The 21,482-nt window shown below is 44.2% G+C and overlaps 1 protein-coding gene across 1 annotated transcript in view; it reads right to left on the bottom strand.

The window, feature by feature from the left end:
• inpp5d (inositol polyphosphate-5-phosphatase D) overlaps positions 1-13,965 on the bottom strand; it is a 61,140-nt gene extending 47,175 nt beyond the window's left edge. Inside the window, exons 1-2 of the mRNA XM_052475643.1 lie at positions 13,005-13,965; positions 10,819-10,882 (exon numbers count right to left, since the gene is read on the bottom strand). Of these exons, the coding sequence (XP_052331603.1) occupies positions 10,819-10,882; positions 13,005-13,147 (207 nt within the window). The 5' untranslated portion in view covers positions 13,148-13,965. The remainder of the gene's footprint in view (positions 1-10,818; positions 10,883-13,004) is intronic.
• Between the last annotated feature and the right edge of the window lie 7,517 nt (positions 13,966-21,482).

The raw sequence follows: 21,482 nt of genomic DNA, 5'->3' as shown, positions 1-21,482 counted from the left end.
CCCTTCAACATTAGCAGAGTGGCCTGTAGGAACTACAAGTACCCTTCAACATTAAAGTGGCCTGTTTATAGCCCCTTCAACATTAGCAGAGTGGCCTGTGGACTGTTGTTTTTCAACATTAGAGAGTGGCCGTTAGGAACTTTCCCTTCAACATTAGCAGAGTGGCCTGTAGGAACTACAAGTACCCTTCAACATTAGCAGAGTGGCCTGAGGAACTTCAAGTACCCTTCAACATTAGCAACTGAAAGGAACTACAAGTACCCTTCAACATTAGCAGAGTGGCCTGTAGGAACTGTACCCTTCAACATTAGAGAGTGGCCTGTAGGAACTACAAGTACCCTTCAACATTAGCAGAGTGGCCTGTAGGAACTACAAGTACCCTTCAACATTAGCAGAGTGGCCTGTAGGAACTACAAGTACCCTTCAACATTAGCAGAGTGGCCTGTAGGAACTACAAGTACCCTTCAACATTAGCAGAGTGGCCTGTAGGAACTACAAGTACCCTTCAACATTAGCAGAGTGGCCTGTAGGAACTACAAGTACCCTTCAACATTAGCAGAGTGGCCTGTAGGAACTACAAGTACCCTTCAACATTAGCAGAGTGGCCTGTAGGAACTACAAGTACCCTTCAACATTAGCAGAGTGGCCTGTAGGAACTACAAGTACCCTTCAACATTAGCAGAGTGGCCTGTAGGAACTACAAGTACCCTTCAACATTAGCAGAGTGGCCTGTAGGAACTACAAGTACCCTTCAACATTAGCAGAGTGGCCTGTAGGAACTACAAGTACCCTTCAACATTAGCAGAGTAGCCTGTAGTGGCCTTAGGAACTACAAGTACCCTTCAACATTAGCAGAGTGGCCTGTAGGAACTACAAGTACCCTTCAACATTAGCAGAGTGGCCTGTAGGAACTACAAGTACCCTTCAACATTAGCAGAGTGGCCTGTAGGAACTACAAGTACCCTTCAACATTAGCAGAGTGGCCTGTAGGAACTACAAGTACCCTTCAACATTAGCAGAGTGGCCTGTAGGAACTACAAGTACCCTTCAACATTAGCAGAGTGGCCTGTAGGAACTAGTACCCTTCAACATTAGCAAGTAGGAACCCTTCAACATTAGCAGAGTGGCCTGTAGGAACTACAAGTACCCTTCAACATTAGCAGAGTGGCCTGTAGGAACTACAAGTACCCTTCAACATTAGCAGAGTGGCCTGTAGGAACTACAAGTACCCTTCAACATTAGCAGAGTGGCCTGTAGGAACTACAAGTACCCTTCAACATTAGCAGAGTGGCCTGTAGGAACTACAAGTACCCTTCAACATTAGCAGAGTGGCCTGTAGGAACTACAAGTACCCTTCAACATTAGCAGAGTGGCCTGTAGGAACTACAAGTACCCTTCAACATTAGCAGAGTGGCCTGTAGGAACTACAAGTACCCTTCAACATTAGCAGAGTGGCCTGTAGGAACTACAAGTACCCTTCAACATTAGGAGAGTGGCCTGTAGGAACTACAAGTACCCTTCAACATTAGCAGAGTGGCCTGTAGGAACTACAAGTACCCTTCAACATTAGCAGAGTGGCCTTAGGAACTACAACCCTTCAACATTAGCAGAGTGGCCTGTAGGAACTACAAGTACCCTTCAACATTAGCAGAGTGGCCTGTAGGAACTACAAGTACCCTTCAACATTAGCAGAGTGGCCTGTAGTACCCTTCAACATTAGCAGAGTGGCCTGTAGGAACTACAAGTACCCTTCAACATTAGCAGAGTGGCCTGTAGGAACTACAAGTACCCTTCAACATTAGCAGAGTAGCCTGTAGGAACTACAAGTACCCTTCAACATTAGCAGAGTGTCCTGTAGGAACTACAAGTACCCTTCAACATTAGGAGAGTGGCCTGTGGGAACTACAAGTACCCTTCAACATTAGCAGAGTAGCCTGTAGGAACTACAAGTATCCTTCAACATTAGCAGAGTAGCCTGTATGAACTACAAGTATTCTTCAACATCAACAGAGTAGCCTGTAGGAACTACAAGTACCCTTCAACATTAGCAGAGTAGCCTGTAGGAACTACAAGTATCCTTCAACATTAGCAGAGTGGCCTGTAGGAACTACAAGTACCCTTCAACATTAGCAGAGTAGCCTGTAGGAACTACAAGTATCCTTCAACATTAGCAGAGTGGCCTGTAGGAACTACAAGTATCCTTAAACATTAGCAGAGTAGCCTGTATGAACTACAAGTATTCTTCAACATTAACAGAGTAGCCTGTTAGGAATTGCAGCACCCTTCAACATTAGCTGAGTAGCCTGTTAGGAATTGCAGTACCATTCAGCATTAGCAGAGTAGCCTGTTAGGAATTACAGTACCCTTCAACATTAGCAGAGTAGCCTGTATGATCTACAGTACCCTTCATTTCTGTGTATAGGTTAAAAGTTAAATATAAGTTAAAACTCAAGAACTTGTAAATCAGCATTGATGACTTTCATGCTTTCCAGCTACAATAGATAAATGAATAACTAATCTATCTAACTATGTACTGTAGTATGGTCTCCAGGTTTGGAATATTCTGAGTGCCACAGTAATAATAATAATAATAATAATAATGTATAGTAATGTATAATAACCAAATGTATTTAAATCTCAACCTCTGCCTCTGGGTGACAGAGAGAGCAGAGAGGATGGAGCTACAGCCGTCGTGCTGCACACACCTTTTATTGAATAGAGACTGTAGTGTACAGTCTGTTTATTGAATAGAGACTGTAGTGTACAGTCTGTTAATTAAATAGAGACGTTGGTGTACAGTCTGTTTATTGAATAGAGACTGTAGTGTACAGTCTGTTTATTGAATAGAGACTGTAGTGTACAATCTGTTAATTAAATAGAGACTGTGGTGTACAGTCTGTTTATTGAATAGAGACTGTGGTGTACAGTCTGTTTATTGAATAGAGACTGTAGTGTACAGTCTGTTTATTGAATAGAGACTGTAGTGTACAGTCTGTTAATTGAAGAGACACTGTAGTGTACAGTCTGTTTATTGAATAGAGGACAGGAGCAGTGTAACTCATTTACAGCCCAAGAATGTGACAGTTAATATCAAGTGTCTAGTTTTACAGAGCTCTCACATTTTAGCCCCTGACTTGAATTGGCCCAAACACCGTGCAAACAATACAAGTTGATTTTGTGCAATGCATAACCATAATAGGTTACACAATATTCACAGTAAAATGCTAAATTCCAGAACGTTCCCACCACATGTGGCCTGTCTTCATTTCTGAAGGCATTGAAAGCAAAAGCAGAAGTTGCCTGATGCATGAGAAATTGAGAAATGGCTCTTAAAATACCCCTTAACACCCAACACCTGGAAGTGGACTGCAACAATAAACAGTCTGTCATCATGAAGTGCTTTGAGAAACTAGTCACCTCCACCTTACCAGCCACTCAAGACCCACTTCAGTTTGAACACCACCCCAACGACACAATCGTCATCACACTTCACACTGCCCTATCCCATCTGGACACCTATGCTGTTCGTTTATTTAACCAGGTTTTTTATTTATTTTTATTTTACCTTTATTTTACTAGGCAAGTCAGTTAAGAACAAATTTTTATTTTCAATGACGGCCTAGGAACAGTGGGTTAACTGCCTGTTCAGCGGCAGAACGACAGATTTGTACCTTGTCAGCTCGGGGATTCGAACTTGCAACCTTTCGGTTACTAGTCCAACGCTCTACCCCTGCCGCCCCCAAAACCAGGTAGGCCAGTTGAGAACAAGTTCTCATTTACAACTGCAACCTGGCCAAGATAAAGCAAAGCAGTTTGACACATACAACACAGAGTTACACATGGAATAAACAAACATACAGTCAATAATACAGTAGAAAAAGAAAGAAAAAGACTGTTTACGTTGTGTGCAGATGAGGTAAGATTTAAGGCAGTTAAAGTTTAAGGGAGTTAAGGCAATAAATAGGCCATGGTGGCGAAGTAATACAATACAATTATACAATACAGTACAATACAGCAATTAAACACTGGAATGGTAGATGTGCAGAAGATGACTGCGCAAGTAGAGATACTGGGGTGCAAAGGAGCAAGATAAATAAATAAATACAGTATGGGGATGAGGTAGATAGATGGGCTGTTTACAGATGGGCTATGTACAGGTGCAGTTATCTGTGAGCTGCTCTGACAGCTGGTGCTTAAAGCTAGTGAGTGGGATATAAGTCTCCAACTTCAGTGATTTTTGCAGTTTGTTCCAGTCATTGGCAGCAGAGAACTGGAAGGAAAGGCGACCAAAGGAGGAATTGGCTTTGGGGGTGACCAGTGAGATATACCTGTTGGAGTGCGTGCTATGAGTGGGTGCTGCTATGGTGACCAGTGAGCTGAGATAAGGCGGGGCTTTACCTAGCAGAGACTTGTAGATAACCTGTAGCCAGTGGGTTTGGCGACTAGTATGAAGCGAGGGCCAATCAACGAGAGCGTACAGGTCGCAGTGGTGGGTAGTGTATGGGGCTTTGGTGACAAACTGATGGCACTGTGATAGACTGCATCCAATTTCTTGAGTAGAGTGTTGGAGGCTATTATATAGATGACATCGCCGAAGTCGAAGATCCGTAGTATGGTCAGTTTTACGAGGGTATGTTTGGCAGCATGAGTGAAGGATGCTTTGTTGCGATATAGGAAGCCGATTGTAGAGTTAATTTTGGATTGTAGATGCTTAATGTGAGTCTGGAAGGAGAGTTTACAGTCTAACCAGACACCTAGGTATTTGTAGTTGTCCACGTATTCTAAGTCAGAGCCGTCCAGAGTAGTGATGCTGGACAGGCGGGCAGGTGCGGGCAGTGATCGATTGAATAGCATGTATTTAGGTTTACTTGCATTTAAGAGCAGTTGGAGGCTACGGAATGAGAGTTGTATGGCATTGAAGCCCGTCTGGAGGTTAGTTAACACAGTGTCCAAATAGGGGCCAGAAGTATAGCGAATGGTGTCATCTGCGTAGAGGTGGATCAGAGAATCAACAGCAGCAAGAGCGACATCATTGATGTTTACGGAGAAATGGGTCGGCCCGAGAATTGAACCCTGTGGCACCCCCATAGAGACTGCCAGAGGTCTGGACAACAGGCCCTCCGATTTGACACAAGGAACTCTATCAGAGAAGTAATTGGTAAGCCAGGCGAGGCAATCATTTGAGAAACCAAGGCTGTTGAGTCTGCCAATAAGAATGTGGTGATTGACAGAGTTGAAAGCCTTGGCCAGGTCGATGAATACGGCTGCACAGTAATGTTTCTTATCGATGGCGGTTAAGATATCGTTTAGGACCTTGAGTGTGGCTGAGGTGCACCCATGACCAGCTCTGAAACCAGATTGCATAGCGGAGAAGGTACGGTGGGATTCGAAATGGTCAGTAATCTGTTTGTTAGACGTCATCGCCCACTCCCTTCCCAACAAGTTATGGATCTGGAAACACTTCCTACGTCTTCCACTAGATGTCCTCATTCAGTAGAAAGTGTAATGGAGCATTTGCTGTGAACTTTGACCTAACGGGAAGGAAAGTAGTTGGTGTTGCAAAAAGAATGCCATTTTGCTGTGGCGCGTTTGTCTTTGAGTGCTTCGGCTGTTCCAATCAGCCCCAGATGAAAACGAATGATCCGTTTGGAATGCTATTGGATATATATAATTATAACATCCTGAAGATTGATTCTTAGTTTGACCAGTTTCTTCGACCTGTAATATGTCTTTTGGAAGTTTTCGAAGTTTTCATGCAAAGTTATCCTGGATCAGAAGTAATTTTTTTGGGCATGTGAGCTGAAAGTGGTAGCAAATGCTGCTACTTGGACACTAGAATTGAACATTATGAAACAAAACAATTTATTATTGCACTACATTCTGATGAAAGATCATCGAAGGTAAGGGAATATTTATGTTGTAATTTTGTATTTCTGTTGACTCCAACATGGCGGAGAAATATTGTTACGTCTGAGCGCCGTCTCAGATTATTGCCATGTTAGGCTTTTTCCGTAACGTTAAAAAAAAACGTGACACAGTGGTTGCATTAAGAACCAGTGTATCTTTAATAATATGTAGAACATGTATCTTTAGTCAAAGTTTATGATGAGTATTTCTGTTATCTAGTGTACCTTTCTATAACTCCTATGGATATTTTGGAGGATTTTCTGAACAAGGCGTCAATGTAAACCGAGATTTATGGATATAAAATGCATATTATCGAACAAAACATAAATGTACTGTGTAACATGTCATATGACTGTCATCTGATGAAGATTTTCAAGAGGTTAGTGATTGATTTTTTTTTAAATGCTGCTTTTGTGATTTTTATCTTTTGCTGGAAAAAATGGCTACGTTTTTTCTTTGGTTTGGTGGTGGTCTAACATAAATATATGTTGTGTTTTCGCCGTAAACCATTTTAAAATCTGACACGCTGGGTAGATGAACAATTTGAATCATTTGAGGTATTGGACTTGTTAATGTGTGGAGGTTGAATATTTTTGCATTCCCTGCGCCACCTTTTCAGCTGAACGGGGGGGTCAACTTAAGCATGTTCCAGTTTAGGTCACCTAGTAGCACGAGCTCAGAAGATAGATGGGGGGCAATCAAATCACATATGGTGTTGAGGGCACAGTTGGGGGCAGAGGGTGGTCTATAGCAAGCGGCAATGGTGAGAGACTTGTTTCTTTTTAGAAGTAGAAGCTCAAATTGTTTGGGTACAGACCTGGATAGTAAGACAGAACTCTGAAGGTTATCTTTGCAGTAGATTGCAACACCGCCTCCTTTGGCAGTTCTATCTAAAATGTTATAGTTAGGGATGGGCATTTCAGGGTTTTTGGTGGTTTTCCTAAGCTAAGACATCCGGGTTGGCAGAGTGCGCTAAAGCAGTGAGTAAAGAAAACTTAGGGAGTAGGCTTCTAATGTTAACATGCATGAAACCAAGGCTTTTACGGTTACAGAAGTCAACAAATGAGAGCACCTGGGGAGTGGGAGTGGAGCTAGGCACTGCAGGACCTGGATTAAACTCTACATTACCAGAGGAACAGAGGAGAAGTAGGATAAGGGTACGGCTAAAGGCTATACGAACTGGCCGTCTAGCACGTTCAGAACAGAGAGTAAAAGGAGCAGGTTTCTGGGAACGATAACATAGATTAAATGCATAGTGTACAGACAAAGGCAAGGTAGGGTGTGAGTACATTGGAGGTAAACCTAGGCATTGAGTAATGATGAGAGAGATATAGTCTCTAGTAGAGGTCGACCGACTAATCGGAATGGCCGATTTAATTAGGGCTGATTTCAAGTTTTCAAAACAATCGGAAATTGGTATTTTTGTACACCGATTTGGCCTAATTCTTTTTTTTTTTACACCTTTTTTACCAGGCAAGTCAGTTAAGAACACATTCTTATTTTCAATGACGGCCTAGGAACGGTGGGTTAACTGCCTTGTTCAGAGGCAGAATGACAGATGTTTACCTTGTCAGCTCCGGAATTCAATCATGCAACCTTACAGTTAACTAGTCCAACGCTCTAACCACTTGCCTCTCATTGCGCTCCACGAGGAGCCTGCCTGTTACGCAAATGCAGTAAGAAGCCAAGGTAAGTTACAAACTTGCATTAACTTATCTCATAAAAAACAATCAATCAATCATAATCACCAGTTAAACTACACATGGTTGATGATATTACTAGTTTATCTAGTGTGTCCTGCGTTGCATATAATCGATGCAACGCAGGGGGATGATTTAACAAAAGCGCATTTGCGAAAAAAGCACAATCGTTGGACGACTGTACCTAACCATAAACACCAATGCCTTTCTTAAAATCAACACACATAAGTATATCTTTTTAAACCTGCATATTTAGCTAAAAGAAATCCAGGTTAGCAGGCAATATTAACCAGGTGAAATTGTGTCACTTCTCGTGCGTTCATTGCATGCAGAGTCAGGGTATATGCAACAGTTTGGGCCACGTAGCTCGTTGCGAACTAATTTGCCAGAATTTTACAAAAATATCACATAACATTGAAGGTTGTGCAATGTAACAGGAATATGTAGACTTAGGGATGCCACCCATTAGATAAAATACCGAACAGTTCCGTATTTCACTGAAAGAATAAACGTTTTGTTTTCAAAATGATAGTTTCCAGATTCGACCATATTAATGACCAAAGGCTCGTATTTCTGTGTGTTATTATGTTATAACTAAGTCTATGATTTGATAGAGCAGCAGGCTCGTAAGCATTAATTCAAACAGCACTTTCGTGCGTTTGCCAGCAGCTCTTCCCTGTGCTTCAAGCATTGCGCTGTTTATGACTTCAAGCCTATCAACTCCTGAGATTAGGCAGATGTAACCGATGTGAAATGGCTAGCTAATTAGCGGGGTGCGCGCTAATAGCGTTTCAAACGTCACTCACTCTGAGACTTGGAGTAATTGTTCCCCTTGCTCTGCATGGATAACGCTGCTTCGAGCTTGGCTGTTGTCGATGTGTTCCTGTTTTGAGCCCAGGTAGGGGTGAGGAGAGGGACGGAATACTGTTAAACTGGCAATACTAAAGTGCCAATAAGAACATTCAATAGTCAAAGGTATATGAGATACAAATGGAATAGAGAGAGTCCTATAAATACTATAACTACAACCTAAAACCTCATACCTTGGAATATTGAAGTCTCACGTTAAAAGGAACCACCAGCTTTCATATATTCTCATGTTCTGAGCAAGGAACTTAAACGTTTGCTTTTTTTACATGGCACATATTGCACTTTTACTTTCTTCTCCAACACTTTGTTTTTGCATTATTTAAACCAAATTGAACATGTTTCATTATTTATTTGAGGCTAAATGGATTTTTATTGATGTATTTTATTTTATTGATGTAAGTGTTCATCCAGTATTGTTGTAATTGTCATTATTACAAATACATTTTTCAAATTTTTTAAAACCGGTCGATTAATCGGTATCGGCTTTTTTGGTCCTCCAATAATCGGAATCGGCATTGAAAAATCATAATCGGTCGACCTCTAGTCTCTAGAGACGTTTAAACCAGGTGATGTCATCGCATATGTAGGAGGTGGAACAACCTAGAGGCTCTACAGTGAAATAAGACAGTAATCACTAACCAGGACAGTAATGGACAAGGCATATTGATATCAGAGAGAGGCATGCGTGGTCCAGTGAGTTGTTGGGCTGGCTGGGGACACGGCGATTCAGACAGTTAGCAGGCCGATGCTAACAAGCTAGCAGTCAGTAGGCTGGGGCAGCAAGCTAGCAGTTAGCAGACCGGGGCTAGCAAGCTAGCAGAAGGGCCTTTGGGGGATCTCGTGATGGAGGTAAGTCTGTTTTTGCCTCTTCGTGAGGTGACGTTGATAGACCAGTCGTGGATTAGTAGGGTTCCAAGTAGCTCTAGGTAGCTAGCAGGCCGCGGTTAGCAGAATTGGCCTTCAGCGGACGTTGCGCCGGAGGGGCCTGTTGGAATCCTCGGGCAGATTATGTCGGTATTCCAGTCGTAGACGATCGGCGGGGTTCCGTGCCCCGTACCGGCAGTAGAAGGGGTCCGGATATTGAAGCCCAGGAGTGAGATTCGGTCGTAGCCCAGGAGCCCTAGCTGGGCTAGCTTCAGGCTAATTGGTGCTTGCTCCGGGATGGAAACACTAGCCAGGAGTAGTCACCCGGGATTGCGGTTAGCTAGTTGCGAAGATCCAGATGAAAATGTTCTGAGTGTGTCCGGGAATAAGGAGAGAAAAGAATAGGTCTGTTGTGCTCTGGTTTGAGTCACGTTGTACGAACTGGCGAGAGCTTTCCGAGGTTAGCTGATGACCGCTAGCAGTGGTTTGCTGACTGATAGCTGATAGCTCGTTAGCTGACTAGCTTCAGTTGAGGGATTCCAGTTCGGAGGTAAATAGAAATACTTTAGAAAAAAAACAGATCCACGCCACATTGGGTGAGGCGGGTTGCAGGAGAGAATTTAGAAGTTGAGGTTTAGGAAAATATTATAAAAAGTAATGCGAAGAAAACTATATAAAAATATATATACAAGGGACATGACAGGACAAAGACAAAGATGTCTGACTGCTACGCCATCTTGGATGGAGGCTGAAGAAATTTGGCTTGTCACCCAAAACCCATTTTACAGATGCTCAATCGAGAGCATCTTGTCGGGCTGTATCACAGCCTGGTATGGCAACTGCACCGCCCTCAACCGCAAGGCTCTCACCGGGGGCAAACTACCTGCCCTCCAGGACACCTACACCACACGATGTCACAGGAAGGCCAAAAAGATCATCAAGGACAACATCTACCCGAGCCACTGCCTGTTCACACCGCTACCACCCAGAAGGCGAGGTCAGTACAGGTGCATCAAAACTGGGACAGAGAGACTGAAGAACAGCTTCTATCTCAAGGCCATCAGACAGCTAAACAACAATCACTAACTCAGAGAGGCTGCTGCCTACATTGAGATCCAATCACTGGCCACTTTAATAAATGGATCATTAGTCACTTTAAATAATGTCACATTAATAATGTTTACATATCTTACAAAACTCAGGTCATATGTATATACTGTATTTTATATCACCTATTGCACCTTGTCTATGTCGATTGGCCATCACTTATCCATATATTTATATGTACATATTCTCATTCACCCCTTTAGATTTGTGTGTATTAGGTAGTTGTTGGGGAACTGTTAGATTACTTCTTAGATATTACATGAAAATAATACCATTAAATGCTGTGTAGGGGGATCCACTCCCAAAACAGGGTGCAGATCCCTCACATTGCATTTGGTAAGAATATATATTGTGGAGCTGTCTGACTGACCTGGACAGAGAGTTTCCTCTCCTCATTGGGTAGGATCCTGTAGGTATACACACAGTTCTGGAACCTGGAAATAGGAAAGATGGGTTATCATAATACAGTTTACAGAGATGTCTTGATCTGGCGGTCTGGTTCTTGAGAAGCGATCTGGGTCTTGAGAAGCGGTCTGGGTCTTGAGAAGCGGTCTGGGTCTTGAGAAGCCGTCTGGGTCTTGAGAAGCGGTCTGGATCTTGAGAAGCGGTATGGATCTTGAGAAGCGGTCTGTTTCTTGAGAAGCCAACTGGGTCTTGAGAAGCGGTCTGGGTCTTGAGAAGCGGTCTGGGTCTTGAGAAGCGGTCTGGGTCTTGAGAAGCGGTCTGGGTCTTGAGAAGCGGTCTGGGTCTTGAGAAGCGGTCTGGTTCTTGAGAAGCCGTCTGGGTTTTGAGAAGCAGTCTGGGTCTTGAGAAGCCGTCTGGGTCTTGGTCTGGGTCTTGAGAAGCGGTCTGGATCTTGAGAAGCGGTCTGTTTCTTGAGAAGCCAACTGGGTCTTGAGAAGCCGTCTGGGTCTTGAGAATTGGTCTGGGTCTTGAGAAGTGTTCTGGGTCTTGAGAAGCCGTCTGGGTCTTGAGAAGCGGTCTGGATCTTGAGAAGCGGTATGGATCTTGAGAAGCGGTCTGTTTCTTGAAAAGCCAACTGGGTCTTGAGAAGCCGTCTGGGTCTTGAGAAGCGGTCTGTTTCTTGAGAAGCCAACTGGGTCTTGAGAAGCCGACTGGGTCTTGAGAAGCCGTCTGGGTCTTGAGAAGCGGTCTGGGTCTTGAGAAGCGGTCTGGGTCTTGAGAAGCGGTCTGGGTCTTGAGAAGCCGACTGGGTCTTGAGAAGCCATCTGGGTCTTGAGAAGCGGTCTGGGTCTTGAGAAGCGGTCTGGGTCTTGAGAAGCGGTCTGGGTCTTGAGAAGCGGTCTGGGTCTTGAGAAGCGGTCTGGGTCTTGAGAAGCGGTCTGGGTCTTGAGAAGCAGACTGGGTCTGGGTCTTGAGAAGCGGTCTGGGTCTTGAGAAGCGGTCTGGGTCTTGAGAAGCAGACTGGGTCTGGGTCTTGAGAAGCGGTCTGGGTCTTGAGAAGCGGTCTGGGTCTTGAGAAGCAGACTGGGTCTGGGTCTTGAGAAGCGGTATGGATCTTGAGAAGCGGTCTGGGTCTTGAGAAGCGGTCTGGGTCTTGAGAAGCGGACTGGGTCTGGGTCTGAAGAGGTTGGGTCTGGGTTTCTGGTTTAAAGTAACTGACATTTCACAGCAGCGTGTGACAGGTGCAGTAATGACAGATGGCATGCACTCAAACACACTTCCGTTTGGTCCTTGTGTACAATGGAAAAGAGTACATGACCATTCATTTATTTTGTTTAGCAATTATTCTAATAAAAGCTCAGAGCGACACAGAGATGTGCGGCGTGAGTTGTACAACGGAGTCTACCCAGCTTTACAGCACGACTGTATGTGCCGATGAGTTGTCTGCTGCAGTAAGCAGGTGTACTTTTAAAATAGTTCTATGTTACATAGAGTCCCTGCTATAGATAGATATATATATAACAGCATGCAACAACAACAGTATTCTAGCCAGTTTCTCTGGTTAATCAAAGTCTTGAGCAAAATATTTTTAAATTCCCAACCGATGTACTTGTTGGCATGATTTATGTCATGATGTAAGGAAACAGAAAGTCAACGTCACGTTGTTCTGCTATACATCCCAAACGCTGTCATGAGGCAGAGTTGCGCTCTACACTGCACAGCAGGAGAATATGTAATCCGAAATAATATACAAGTAGGTATTTGACGGTGTCAGATTGAAATCGTTGATCATTGTTTGGTCAGATTTAAAAAGTCGTATTTTAAAATCAGCTCTTCCTACTCCAAGCTACTTTGATCTGTGCATTGCAGAGTCAAGACTTCAACATCATCTTCCTTCCTCAATTTGAACTTTGTACAACAGAAGTTGTAGTTTAGCTGTCAAATATTTCCTTGTCTGTCTCTCTCTGCATACGAAGAGGTATAAGGGACGAGTTCTCAACATAATCTTCCTTCCTCAATTAGATCTTTCCAACAGAATATTGGACTGTTAAACTGTCAGTTTATATATATATATATATATATATATATATATATATATATATATATATATATGTATCTTCAAAAAGTAGTCAGAATGGACATTTTACTTACAGAACACAGAGGGCGTAGGCACCCTGTATGGATTCACTGTCCCGGAGGAGGAAGCTCCCATCCTTAGCTGCTTTGGAGAGCAGATCCTCAGCCTTAGATCGGGTGATATTACCATGGTGCCATGGCTGGAACGACGTAGACATCCTGGTCTTCTACTGAAAACACGCAGCTAGAGAGTTCAGTTCTCTACTGAAAACACTCAGCTAGAGAGTTCAGTTCTCTACTGAAAACACTCAGCTAGAGAGTTCAGTTCTCTACTGAAAACACTCAGCTAGAGAGTTCAGTTCTCTACTGAAAACACTCAGCTAGAGAGTTCAGTTCTCTACTGAAAACACGCAGCTAGAGAGTCCAGTTCTCTACTGAAGACATTCAGCTAGAGAGTTCAGTTCTCTACTGAAAACACTCAGCTAGAGAGTTCAGTTCTCTACTGAAAACACTCAGCTAGAGAGTTCAGTTCTCTACTGAAAACACTCAGCTAGAGAGTCCAGTTCTCTACTGAAAACACTCAGCTAGAGAGTTCAGTTCTCTACTGAAAACACTCAGCTAGAGAGTCCAGTTCTCTACTGAAAACACTCAGCTAGAGAGTTCAGTTCTCTACTGAAAACACTCAGCTAGAGAGTCCAGTTCTCTACTGAAAACACTCAGCTAGAGAGTTCAGTTCTCTACTGAAAACACTCAGCTAGAGAGTTCAGTTCTCTACTGAAAACACTCAGCTAGAGAGTCCAGTTCTCTACTGAAAACACTCAGCTAGAGAGTTCAGTTCTCTACTGAAAACACTCAGCTAGAGAGTCCAGTTCTCTACTGAAAACACTCGGCTAGAGAGTTCAGTTCTCTACTGAAAACACTCAGCTAGAGAGTCCAGTTCTCTACTGAAAACACTCAGCTACAGACATGTTTCTCACAGTCTTCTCTCTTGCTCTCTCCCTTACTCTCTGTTTCTCTCTTACTCTCTATATCTCTCTCTCTCTTCCTGTTAGTGAGTCGAAAGCTGTAAAAAGGAAGCTGCTACAAACACGGCTGTGAACTTCCTCATTTGAGAAGTTAGAAAGAGAGAGGAGGGCCAGAGAGAGAGCTGAACCACTACCCCACCACACACACACACACACACACACACACACACACACACACACACACACACACACACACACACACACACACACACACACACACACACACACACACACACACACACACACACACACACACACACACACACACACACACACACACACACGACTGCTGGTCACAGACCTTTGTCACACTGTTGTAATAGTTACCCAAGGCTAAGACTATCTTTCCACCACTGTCATGTTGAACTGTCTGATAGAAAACATACATTTAGTGGCCTGTGTTTTAGCCTGTGAGAGGTTAGAATATACATGTTTCATCTGTTCTGGGATGCATCCCAAATGGCACCCTATGCCCTACGGGGTATAAAGTAGTGCACTATATAGTCAATAGGGTGCCATAGGGCTCTGATCTAAAGTAGTGCACTATATAGTCAATAGGGTTCCATTTGGAACTCACTACCCCTGGTCTGAAAAGTAATGCGAAGGTTCCATGTGTGTGGGTGTAGGGTATGTGGTTTTTGTTATCACATCTGACACATCTGTATCAGCGCTGTTAGCATTCGGCTAATGAAGAGGAAGATATGCTGCTTTGAATAGTTTCAGGAAACCCAATAAACCATCTGGTTAGGATTCTAGTACAGTGCAGGTTGGCTGGGAAATAGACTCAAGGTCTAAGTTCTAGGCCTAGCCACCAGTTATTACACTTACTTTACAGAGAGAGCCTACTGGTTCCTACTGTGCAGGGCTAGGCAACACAAAGCTACCACACTAACTTGTATTCTGGTTACCACTGGTCTCTACTGGTTCCTACTGGTCTCCACTGGTCTCTACTGGTTCCTACTGGTCACCACTGGTTACCACTGGTCTCTACTGGCTCCTACTGGTCACCACTGGTTCTTACTGGTCACTACTGGTTCCTACTGGTTCCTGCTGGTCACTACTGGTTCCTACTGGTCACTACTGGTCACTTACAGGTCACTACTGGTCACTTACAGGTCACTACTGGTTCCTACTGGTCACTACTGGTCACTACTGGTTCCCAGTCTGGTCACTAACCTGGTCACCTACTGGTTCACATGACCTGGAACCCTACTGGTCACTGACTACAAAATGAGGTTTGACTACCTCATTTCCCCTACCTCATTTCCACCTACCTCATTTCCCCCTACCTCATTTGTCTTCATTTCCCCCTACCTCATTTCCACCAACCTCATTTCCACCAAATCATTTCCACCTACCTCATTTCCCCCTACCTCATTTCCCTTACTTCATTTCCCCCTACCTCATTTCCAACCTCATTTTACCTCATTTCCCCCTACCTCATTTCCCCCTACCTCATTTCCACCTACCTCATTTCCACCTACCTCATTTCCCCCTACCTCATTTCCCCTTACCTCATTTCCACCAACCTCATTTCCACCTACCTCATTTCCCCCTACCTCATTTCCACCTACCTCATTTCCACCTACCTCATTTCCACCTACCTCATTTCCCCTACCTCATTTCCACCTACCTCATTTCCCCTACCTCATTTCCCCCTACCTCATTTCCCCCTTCATTTCCCCCTACCTCATTTCCCCCAACCTCATTTCCACCTACCTCATTTCCCCCTACCTCATTTCCACCTACCTCATTTCCCCCTACCTCATTTCCCCTTACCTCATTTCCCCCTACCTCATTTCCCCCTACCTCATTTCCACCAACCTCATTTCCACCTACCTCATTTCCCCCTACCTCATTTCCACCAACCTCATTTCCACCTACCTCATTTCCCCCTACCTCATTTCCACCTACCTCATTTCCACCTACCTCATTTCCCCCTACCTCATTTCCCCCTACCTCATTTCCACCAACCTCATTTCCACCTACATCATTTCCCCCTACCTCATTTCCACCTACCTCATTTCCACCTACCTCATTTCCCCCTACCTCATTTCCACCTACCTCATTTCCCCCTACCTCATTTCCCCTTACTTCATTTCCCCCTACCTCATTTCCACCAACCTCATTTCCACCTACCTCATTTCCCCCTACCTCCTTTCCCCCTACCTCATTTCCTCCTACCTCATTTCCCCTTACCTCATTTCCCCCTACCTCATTTCCACCAACCTCATTTCCACCTACCTCATTTCCCCCTACCTCATTTCCACCTACCTCATTTCCACCTACCTCATTTCCCCCTACCTCATTTCCACCTACCTCATTTCCCCCTACCTCATTTCCCCCTACCTCATTTAAATGACCTCATTTTACCTCATTTCCACCTACCTCATTTCCAAATAATCATTTCCCCCTACCTCATTTCCACCTACCTGGTTTCCACCTACCTCATTTCCCCTACCTCATTTCCACCTACCTCATTTCCCCTACCTCATTTCCCCTTACTTCATTTCCCCTACCTCATTTCCACCAACCTCATTTCCCTACCTCATTTCCCCTACCTCATTTCCAACCTCATTTCCACCTACATCATTTCCCCCTACCTCATTTCCACCTACCTCATTTCCAATAAACCTCATTTCCCCTACCTCATTTCCACCTACCTCATTTCCCCCTACCTCATTTGTTCTTCATTTCCCCCTACCCATTTACCAACCTAAATTTCCCTACCTCATTTCCCCTACCTCATTTCCAAATACCTCATTTCTCAACTCATTTCCCCTACCTCATTTAAACCTCATTTCCACCTACCTCATTTCTCCCTACCTCATTTCCACCTACCTCATTTCCAACCTCATTTCCACCTACCTCATTTCCCCCTACCTCATTTCCAACCTCATTTCCCCCTACCTCATTTAACCTCATTTCCCCTTACCTCATTTCCCCCTACCTCATTTCCACCTACCTCATTTCCACCTACCTCATCCCCATATTGTTTTTTTTTTTACTTTTCTGCTCTTTTGCACACCGGTATCACTACTTGCACATCACCCACCATCTGCTCATCTATCACGCCAGTGTTCATTTGCTAAATGGTAATTACTTCACATGTGTAACTCTGTGTTGTTGTTTGTGTAGCACTGCTTTGCTTTATCTTGTAAATTGTAAATGAGAACTGGTTAAATAAAGGTGAAATAAATAAATAAAATATAATAAATATAACGCACCACTTTTGACCAGGGCCTGAGTTAAATGAATCAATTAACATCCCATCATGCTTAGGGTCATGTATAAAAATGCTGGGCAGGCCATTATATGTAAACCATATCTCAGTCACCAGATCTCAACCTTGTTTGAACGGGAGATTCTGGAGTGGCGTCGGAGACAGTGTTTTCCACCAATCACCAATCACCAATCACCAAATCACCAATCACCAAATCACCAATCACCAAATCACCAAATCACCAATCACCAAATCACCAAATCACCAATCACCAATCACCAATCACCAAATCACCAAATCACCAATCACCAAATCACCAATCACCAAATCACCAATCACCAATCACCAATCACCAATCACCAAATCACCAATCACCAAATCACCAATCACCAAATCACCAATCACCAATCACCAAATCACCAATCACCAATCACCAATCACCAATCACCAAATCAAATCACCAAATCACCAATCACCAATCACCAATCACCAATCACCAATCACCAAATCACCAATCACCAATCACCAATCACCAATCACCAAATCACCAATCACCAATCACCAATCACCAATCACCAAATCACCAAACACAAACTAATGGCATTTCTGGTCCCCAGATAGGAGGTCCAGACCCTGTAGAATCTATGCCAACGTGCATTGAATCTGTTCTGGCTGCTCACGGTGGCCCACAACACCCTTATTAACACACTGTATGTGGGTGTTTATTTGGGCAGTTACCTGTATATCTAGAAGAGGACAGCATGAGGGTTGCAGTGGAAACCTAACAACGTTATGCATTAGTGTGATGCAACTCAAGTACAGTTACTTAATAACCACTGAAACAGGCTTCTCTAATCTTGATGCAAATCACATCGTTATTTAACCACTGAAACAGGCTTTTCTAACCTCAGCCTACACTGTACAATGTATGCACTATATGTGACAGACTATATCACTATAGAGGACATACCGTATATAACTATAGGAGACATATATAACTATAGGGGACATACCGTATATAATTATAGGGGACATATATCACTATAGAGGACATATATATCACTATAGGGGACATATATCACTATAGAGACATATATCACTATAGAGACATATATCACTATAGAGACATATATCACTATATAATATATCACTATAGGGGACATATATCACTATAGGGGACATATATCACTATAGAGGACATACCGTATATAACTATAGGAGACATATATCACTATAGGGGACATACCGTATATAATTATAGGGGACATATATCACTATAGAGACATATATCACTATAGGAGACATATATCACTATAGAGGACATACCGTATATAACTATAGGGGACATATATCACTATAGGGGACATATATCACTATAGAGGACATACCGTATATAACTATAGGGGACATATATCACTATAGGGGACATACCGTATATAATTATAGGGGACATATATCACTATAGAGACATATATCACTATAGGAGACATATATCACTATAGAGACATATATCACTATAGAGGACATATATCACTATAGGGGACATATATCACTATAGGGGACATACATCACTATAGAGGACATACCGTATATAATTATAGGAGACATATATCACTATAGGGGACATATATCACTATAGAGGACATACCGTATATAACTATACTGGGGACATATATCACTATAGAGGACATATATCACTATAGAGGACATACCGTATATAACTATAGGGGACATATATCACTATAGGGGACATATATCACTATAGGGGACATATATCACTATAGGGACATATCACTCAGCTAGTATCACATTTTCATTTCATTTCATCACAGTACAACGGTTTGATTTGTTTGACATAGCTAGCTACATAGCTACATAGCAGATCTTTGTTTCAATCACTGTAGTCTAGAGGACATACCGTATTACATTTACATTTAAGTCATTTAGCTAGAGCTCTTATCCAGAGTAGACTGTAGAAACTATTACACTCAACGGGTGCATACACCTTATGACAACCAGTGGAACAGCCACTTGCATCTATCTTGTTAATCATTTTAGTCAAGGAGATTTTGCTACTTACCCTATCCTTTCTAACCTTGAAGAGGTAGGGGTTCCTTGCAGCGTAGTCTCTTCTGTAGCCTGACTATGTGTCTGTCTGATTGACAGACCATACGCTGTCCTGGCGTCGTGAGGGAGTTTGTTCCCACCATTGGGGGCCACGTGGAGCAGCGAACAGTTTTGACTCTGGCTGATCGGGCCAACAAGGTACATCCTCAGTCCCTCCAGGAGGCGAGCAGGCCAGAGGAAACATGGATCACCACAGAACGCAGTGTCCTTGTTTGGGTGTACCCGGGCCTCAGCGGGGATCAGAGCCTGGAGGTACTGAGGTTCTCCCCTTCTGTCACAGCTCCGTAGGCGAGCACCATGGTCTTGTTAGCGGATGCCCGAGCTTCAACTGGAAGCCAGTGAGCCCTCCAGGTTCCTTGGAGAGCGGAGGAGCAATAGCTTGATGGGTGACGTGAGCTCAGACAGTTCTGGGGGAAGTCTACCTTTGAACACCAGCGGGCTTCTTTTCTGGATGAGTTTTACCTCACCCTCTCACCTTTTAATGGCAGGCAAGGCACCTCATCTTTACTAGATGCCCAGCCAACAGCAACTCCCCTGCAGTAATCAAGACGGGAGATGACCTGCCTCATCCAACACTTCGCCTGCTTCCTACTGTGAGGCAGGGTCCCAACTCTCTCCCCCGGATGTTCCATCCTATCATCTTCCCCTACTCAAACTTTCTCCAACCTATCTCCTGATTCTGCCTAGTTGAGAACGTCCAGGGTGTTGTCCAGGATCTCGCCAAGGTTCTTGGCGCTCCCCTGGGAGGAGGACACAATGGAGTTGTCAACCGTGATGGAAATGGAGATCATGGAACGGGCATCCTTTCCCCTCTCTACATTTTCCTCCCGTCTCTGCTGCTGAGGTTCAGCATTCTAAATTCCAAGATCCGTCATCCACACTGATATGTCTGCCAGACATGCAGAGATGCCTCGCCACCTGGTCATCAGAAGGGGGAAAGGAGAAGATTAATTCCCTCCTGACATGTGTCACCGTCTGCATAGCAATACCCTATGCTCTGACCTCTGAGGTTCTGACAGAGCCAGAGTGACTTGGTGTTAGCGAGAATAAGAGAGGGCCTAGAACAGAGCCCTGGGGGACTTCCCAGACCGTGGTGAGGAGACAGACCTTCTCGCCACGCCACCTCATCAGGACTCATCCCTGTCAGGTACGTCCCTCCCGTCTTCAAGAAGCTGAGTTGCACCCCTTCGGAAAAATGCCTAACTCGGAGAGGGTGGAGAGGAGGATCTTGGTTCACTTATCGAAGGCAGCCTTGATAGGTCTAGAAGGATGAGAGCAGAGGAGAGAGATCCAAATTAGCTTTCAAGACTAGTCAACGGAGTGCCTCCTGATACAGAGAAGAGCGCTCCGCAGTTGAATGACTAGTCTTGAAACCTCCTCTGATCCTTTGGACCAAGAAGGTCCTTCTGAGAGAGATCCGGTAGAGCTGGCCAAGGACGTCCACGCTCAAGAGTTTTACCAGAGAAAAGTCTCCTCACCAGAGAAGGGATACTGGTCTGTAGTTGTTGACATCGGAGGGGCTCTGTAGGTTTTTTCAGGGGTGCAACTCTCCTCTCTTGAAGACAGGGACACACAATTAATCAGCGGTCAGGGATTTGATGACCAGGTGAGGTATCTCTCTCGGAAATGGTCAGAGAAGGAGGAGGGGATCAGGGTCAAGCTGGGCCTCAGCAAGACGGCCGGCCTTCCTCCGGGAGATTTCATCTGGAGAGAGAGGGAGAACTCCATTGTGTCCTCCTCCCAGAGCATAGGGTAGGGCGTGATCCTGGCAGAACCAGCAGTCATTCTTGACTAACAAACGAGGATCGGATGTCATCGTTCCTTAGGTTCATTCAAAATGGTTGACGAACCCTGCCTCATCTGCAGGAAGGGAGGAGGGAGGGGGGGGAGGATTCAGGAGGGAGGAGAAGGTGGCAAAGAGCTCTGCCTGGTTAGAGGCAGATGCTTGGAATTTAGAGTGGTAGAAAGTGGCTTTAGCAGCAGAGACAGAGGAGGAAAATGTAGAGAGGAGGGAGTGAAAGGATGCCAGGTCCGCAGGGAGGCGAGTTTTCCTCCATTTCCCTCCCTACCACGGAGCCCCGCTAGTCATAACTATAGGGGACATATATAACTCCCTATCGGGGACATATCAATCACTATAGAGGACACCTATATCACCTCTTCAGAGGAATACCTAGG

This window comes from Oncorhynchus keta, chromosome 22 (genome assembly GCF_023373465.1).
Source record: "Oncorhynchus keta strain PuntledgeMale-10-30-2019 chromosome 22, Oket_V2, whole genome shotgun sequence".
Classification (NCBI taxonomy): domain Eukaryota; kingdom Metazoa; phylum Chordata; class Actinopteri; order Salmoniformes; family Salmonidae; genus Oncorhynchus; species Oncorhynchus keta.
The sequence above is the reverse complement of the archived record's forward strand: the minus strand, read 5'-3'. Positions and strand labels throughout refer to the sequence as shown.